The sequence below is a fragment of the Panicum virgatum genome, chromosome 4K (assembly GCF_016808335.1).
Source record: "Panicum virgatum strain AP13 chromosome 4K, P.virgatum_v5, whole genome shotgun sequence".
NCBI lineage: Eukaryota > Viridiplantae > Streptophyta > Magnoliopsida > Poales > Poaceae > Panicum > Panicum virgatum.
The window spans coordinates 41,573,423-41,580,161 of record NC_053139.1 but is presented as its reverse complement, the minus strand read 5'-3'; the positions used below and the strand labels follow the sequence as shown (position 1 = coordinate 41,580,161).

At 42.3% G+C, this 6,739-nt stretch overlaps 1 protein-coding gene across 2 annotated transcripts; it reads right to left on the bottom strand.

The window, feature by feature from the left end:
* Positions 1–3,109: 3,109 nt before the first annotated feature.
* LOC120704113 lies at positions 3,110–4,284 on the bottom strand. Of its 2 annotated transcripts, none has more exons than XM_039988364.1 (2): positions 3,484–4,284; positions 3,110–3,373 (listed from the first exon to the last, which is right to left on the bottom strand). In XM_039988364.1, exons 1-2 carry the CDS (start codon positions 4,272–4,274, stop codon positions 3,130–3,132), a joined length of 1,035 nt encoding a protein of 344 aa, XP_039844298.1. In that variant the 5' UTR covers positions 4,275–4,284; the 3' UTR covers positions 3,110–3,129. The 2 variants fall into 2 exon arrangements, with proteins under 2 accessions (XP_039844298.1, XP_039844299.1); XM_039988365.1 differs by having other exon boundaries at positions 3,488–4,284.
* Positions 4,285–6,739: the final 2,455 nt, after the last annotated feature.

Here is a 6,739-nt window from a genome sequence, read left to right as displayed (position 1 = left end):
TTCTGCAGTATAGTTGACTGCTTAGAGGTGCCAAGACAACCATGTGGATATGATCAAATTCATCACCACTCTCCTCGATCAGGTGCATGCGGCATCGTAAAGCAGCTGCGCCGTTGCTGAGATAGCTAGATTATAAAACGGGGGTGTGATGCATCCTATGAAATATTGAGGGTGCCACGCATTTTATGTTCGTGAAAATGATTTTCTTGTCCATATAAACCTTGTGTTTTTACTGTGTTTATATATAGGGGTACCATCACTTGAATATTTTAGCGTCCAATTTGAGACGTGATCATTTACATTTAATATTAGTAAAATCTAAATGGAGAGGCCTCAAGTCTTAAAAGGAGAGACCTCAAACTTTCTTAAAACGGCAAGTCTAACCCCATCAGATTTCCCAAAAAAAGGAAAAATATTTACTTTAAAAATAATTTGAGGGCTCCAATGCTAAGGAAGTAAATTTATACTCAGTGAAATACGAAAAAGTAACTTTATAGTACATTAATGTTAGAAAAAGTAAATTTTCCTGACCTCTGCCTTTATTAAGAAAAGGAACTTTTATACTTCATGAAACTTAAGAAAAAATAACACTGTAGTATATGAATTTTAGAAAAAGTAACTTTCGAGTTCGTGATAGGAAATAACTTGCCAATAGTATACATAATATGAAGTAACTTGTGACTAATTATATGGCAGAGAAAGTAAGGTTTGTTTTTTGCAAAACTAACTTCACCACTTTGAGCAAAACATACTTATGTGGGATCTTGTTTTGAAGCTCTTGTTAAAACGAATATAATGGTATAATTGAATTTTGATCTGGATGTATGATTGTAGAACTATTGTTTTTTTAAAAGTTGAGATTGATATGCATGTGCTTATCATGGTTGAACGAGTTGCCACAATCTTGCACATTGCTCTGTTCTGATGTCTTCTAGTCCACTTCACCAAGAAATGCCTTCTATATATTGATCTGGAGTGCTAGTCCATCTCCTCCAGCCTTCGTGACGCACTATCATCGAAGCATGTAATTAAATTGACTTATTGGTGGTTGCAGTTTCCGAATCCTACGGAGACTTCGAACGCCAATCGTGGTACAAGGGCAGCTCACGTTCTATCATCGAAGCCAACAGATACGCGGCGATCCTAAGTTATCAATGTAGACTTGTGTCACTAGTCCTTGGCTAGAGCAGTGGATCCTTTACGATACCTCCCAGTCCTACTACAGGGCAGTTCAATACTACCCACTACGTAGTACTATTACAGATCCTGTAAGTCATGGTATCTTCGGACGCACAACACTTTCCTATCTCCATTTCTTGAGTTTTAGATGACCAATGTGAATTGTTCTTTCACATATTGCCCTCTTTCCTTTCCTATTTTATGGACCAGTTGAGCTGTACTCCCAATATATTTAAACACAAATCCTTCATGTTTGGTGCAACAACCACTAGAATAACATGCATGTGTTGCCAATGTGTGTGTTTTAAATCTATATTGCATCCTATTAAATCTCGTGTAATGTGGAGCGCGGATTTTGTGCCGCCCGGCGCCGATGCGTCGGATATCTGTACGGCGTGGATCACATTGAGATCGGCGATTTGAGCTACGAGCTGACGTACGAGATCTGTACTTAATAACAGTATGCTTCGTATTTCACTGGAAATGTCATATTTTGAAGCACGAGAAACGAGGTTGCAAGTGGACACGTGGCTTTGGAGCCAAGGGCTCGGTTGGAGGCTTCCAGACAACGAATCTCGCACAGTACATTTGGTGGCTGGACCCTGAGAACACGGAACCGCGGTCCCTCTTCTTGTAACAGTACAAATAGATTAAAAAAATATAGAAGGAAAATAAAAAAATATGAAAGTTACAATTTGCTTCCAAATAGGTTTAAAGTCTAGGACACATTTACACGTGTATATGGCGCTGAATTATTTTTGAACTGAGAAAACAAGTTAGGGGACTGATCAATGAATGGTTGTGCATCTAGTCTTTACGAGAAAAAGTTCTCACACATTCTCTTGTGAAAAATATGAAAATGCACAAAAAGGTGATATCTATACTTTTGCTCATAAAATTGTAAAATATTTTTTCACAGCAAATAATCTAGAGAGAGCTGGGTAGAAACGTAACTTATTCAAGATGTATGTACATTTCTAACAAAATTGTCTGATGATGCACTTTTTTGTAAGTAGCAAAGAAAATGCACATATATTTTTTTCCTTATAAGCACTCTTTGAAAAAAATAAGTAAAAGGGTCTAAAATGCACATATATTTTCCTTGTAAGCACTGCTTAAAAAATAATATAAAATTTTAACAAAGCAGTGAACAGAAAAATCCTAAAAATATAAAGTACACGGTGCACTTATTATTGTGAAACTCTAAATCAACAGTGCATCGTGTATTCTAGAGATGGAAGCTCCAATAATGTACCATGACGTACATGTATACATGTTCATGCACATAACAAATTTGTTACTTCACATACATGATGCATGTATCTTGCTACTTCACGTACGACGCAAACAAAATTTAACTAAACAGCACGGCACAAATAGGATTAAACTAAACGCGGATGAACCCGGCGTACGTAGGCTGAAATATTCATCACTATGCAAAAAAATATGAGTGGGGATACATGGTGTACACTCACACGATTCTTGATTAAGAATTAAGATGCACATAATTGCGGTTGCGGCCCATATTTATTTTATATTTTTTTAATCAAGATACACATACGGGACACTCTAAATTAAGATGCACATAATCTGCATAAATTTGTGTACTATGTAAAATATTAATAAAATCATCTAATGATGCATAAATTTTTGTGCAAGGCAAACAAGTAATAAATGTTGAATAAATATAGGCACATATATATTTGTGGAAAAAGTATTTACAATAATTTTTATAACTCGTAGTGAATTAATTTAATTACTGCAACATGTTCAAGATGCACATATATTTTGTTTAATTATCTCAGTACATACTATGCATAAATTTTGATGCAGATAGAAAATGTCAAAATTATTAAACATGTGAGATGCACAAATTTGTGTGCACTGTTGCCTGAAATCTTTAGATGCACGTTCTATAGAAACCACATAGTAAGAAATAGTATTATATATTTAGTATGGAAACAAATTGATGACCCAATCATAACTGATGCACTTTTTTTTTTGCAAATCACAAGAATTATATTTAGTATATACGAGCACATGAGGATGTTTATATTGACGTGCACATATTTTTGTGCGTAGTTTTTTTTTTCGAAACAGAAATGCACTAGTCTTTGCAAAGAAACACCTGGTCTTCGTATACATCAACAAAGATTGAAGAAAAATGCTCAACATCACCAATGGAAGATGAACACTGCAGAAGTAAAAAAAATTGCATATGACCAATGCAACTGGTTACTCATAAACTTGTGCAGTATCACAAATCTCCAAACACAAATATTATGGGTTGCATCGCGTACATACATACATGTTGACGACGGTGGGCTCCCCCGTGGTTGCATCGCGGTAGAGCACGAGCCGTAGAGCCCACCTGCAGAGGCCACCGGCGCTGGCCCCGGCACGCTGCGCCACCGCGTCCAGGCGCATACAGCCGAGTCCAAGACGGCGGTGGGGCGCGCCAGGAGCCGCTGCTGGTCGTCCTGGCCCTGTTGGTCGGCGCCGCCTTCGCCGCTGATGATGCTACCCTGGACGGCGGCGCCGTACGCGACGGCCTCGTCTGCGTTGATCCGCTTGTTGAGCTCCTTGCCGTCGAATAACTCCGTGAGAAGCTCCGGCACCTTGGGGATCTTGGTGCTGCCGCCGCTGAGCCCGATCTCAGTCGATGTCGGTCTTCTTGAGCTTGGCGTCCGCGATGGCCTTCTTGACGGGTCCGAGCGTCTTCTTGAAGAGGTCCGAGGCGCCGCCGGTCGATTCGAGCAACGCCGCGGCCGCGGGGGCCCGAGGCGCGGCCGACCGAACCGAGCAGCGACACGGCCGCGGCTGCCCGAGGTGCGAGCGGCCGGCCATGTGAGCGCCGGCAAGGGCCGATTATCACTGCGGTCGTTGCCGAGAAGATCCCATCCTACAAGACTTGGATCCATTAGTGCAGGATCAAGATGAGGACTACAGGATCCCCTCCGCCTCCATGGATCCCAGCCAAGGGAAAGGAAAGAGGAAAGCTCTGGTGCGCTAGCTCTAGATTTTTCGAGGAGCGGAGGGAGCCATGGGGACACTGGCTCTAGATTTTTTGGGGGAGCGGAGGGAGCAATAGCCATTAGCAGCGCTTTCTATTTTTAAATGATAATATGGGTCCGTATGTCTCCATATTCTCTGTATTATAATGCACCGTATATTATTTTCAATTAAAAAATTTATTATTCTTTCACAAATCTCAAGACAACCACTCCACCGCGCGGAAACAACTTACGTCGTCCATATATGCGGCGGAACGGCGCCCGGCGGCTCATTTTAATTTCCCGTGTAATGTGTGAGACTGGAGAGACAGTTACATGGACGGCTGCACGCTGACGTGCGTGCAGGTCTAGGAAACCGTGTAGGTGCAGGTCTAGAGAATCATGGCAGGGTGCAGGTTTAAATGCGCATTTTTTACTGTAACAGTACCTGTTTCGATCTCCAAGATGGACAGGAACGGATGCATAACTTTGCGGGTTACTGTGTATAAGTATTTTTTTAGCAGATTCTATTAGTATTCCCAAATGATGCACTGTGTTTATGCACGGAATAATGAATAGATATTTCAGTATATATTTATATTTCATATTCACAAAAAAATGTTGAATAGCTGCGGATTCATACAATACTATGCAATAAAGCAGTGCCCACATTTTTATTTTGATATATGCATATTTTAATGCAAAAGAAACTCATAAATAGTTCTATAACGAAGATGCACATTTATTTGCGTGAAAATAAGTGTATACGTGTTTGATGCCACCCATATGGCTGCTCTTAGTGGGGTTTCATAAGGAGTTTTACAGGTATTAGGTCATTCTCAATGCAAGTTTTATATGAGTTTTATTCTCATTAAATGACATGCCACGTAGACAAAAGTGATGATATAGCATGTGATTTAAGAAGAAAGAGAATAATAGAGTTTCATAGTGATGCAAGGAAAATATGGTTAGCTTCTAACTTCCCCCTTAATCATGTATTTTCAGTCGGTAAAGTTAAAAATAAAGATGCAAGTTTCTTTTTGAACGGCACTTTTTAGACTATTCGATTAATAATGATACACATGTAAATGAAGTTGCAACGACCACGATGCACATGTTTTATAATCAATAGATGCAAGGGTGTACTTTGTGCACATAGAACATCTTGAGAATATTGACTAAAAAAATGAAATCCACGAGCATCACAGTAGATGCAAGGAAAATATGGTTGGCTTCTAACTTTCCTCCTTAATTATGTCTTTTCCGTCGGTAAAGTTAAAATAAAGATGGAAGTTTCTCTTTGCATGACACATTTTAGATTGTTCGTTTAATAATGATACACATATTTATGTGCACAACATATTTAAATCTGTGTGATGATCCACGTATTTCCTCGCATTGTAGTACAAATAAAAAATATTTTGCATATAAGGATGCACATGTTTTTTTATTTACAGAAAATTGCACCGGATTTATGTTTTACGAGTACACCGGAATACTCAATTAATTATGACCACATGTTTCATTTACAGTCACTTGGTTTCTGGCCGTACTAGCACTCGATGGCCGTACTAGCACTCATTTATTTTTTCACACACGATTTCCCAAACCACCAGTCGGCCCGTCGCTGTCTCATGCACGGTTTCCCAAACCACCAGTCGCTATCTCTCTGAAGTTTGAAGCCGCCGTTCAGATCGAATCCAAGGGTAACCAACATGGGAGCCTAGGAACGTGAGTTGCTGAGTTGATTTACGAGACGGTGCCGTGTGGAAGTGCGACGCTAGGGCCGGTCGTGCTCCTGTGGTCGTGTCGTGCCGCCTCAGTTCAATCGCACCTTGTTGGCTTGTTCCTTGTCCTGGGACGTCCGAGGGAAATGATCGACACTGTTCCATATACGGTTGTGTAGTCGTAACCGAGTTGAAATCGAACATGAACGGCAACGAAGCTTCCCTTCGGAAAGAGCCAGAGGGGCGGAGCCGGGGATGCACGCCCAGAATCCGGGGACGCGCCACCCGCGCCCGGCACGTTCCCACAGTTCCTCCGGCTTCCCCGTGACATTCACTCTGTTCGTTGTGCTAGTGCTAGTGCTGTGCTGGTGGCTGGCGCTGTAGTGATATGAGAGAAAAATATTGTTGACTGGCTGGTGACTGTAAGCTGGTGCTGGGGCGATGTGAGAGAGAAATACTGTTGACTGGCTGAAGTAAGCTGGTGCTGGGGCGATGTGAGAGAGAAATACTGTTGACTGGCTGAAGGAACCAAACACAGAACAACACAGAACAGAGTGATTTCCACCGACCCGCACGCCTGGCCAAACCGCCCTCGGCCCGCGCTGGCCGCTTGCACGCGGCGCCACGCCAGAAGCTTCCCAGGCCATTTTCCCCGTCCTCGGGAAAACCCGCCGCGGGGGGATCGGGCCGCGCTGTCGATCCCAGCCACCGCCCCAGGCGTGCGCCGAGGTGGGGCCAGCGTGGGGAACAACGGGTCCCGCTGGCTACCGACTATTCATTCCCCCGTGCGGAGAGGTGGCACCGGCCGTCTCCTCCCTGTATAAAAGGCCCCCACGCGCG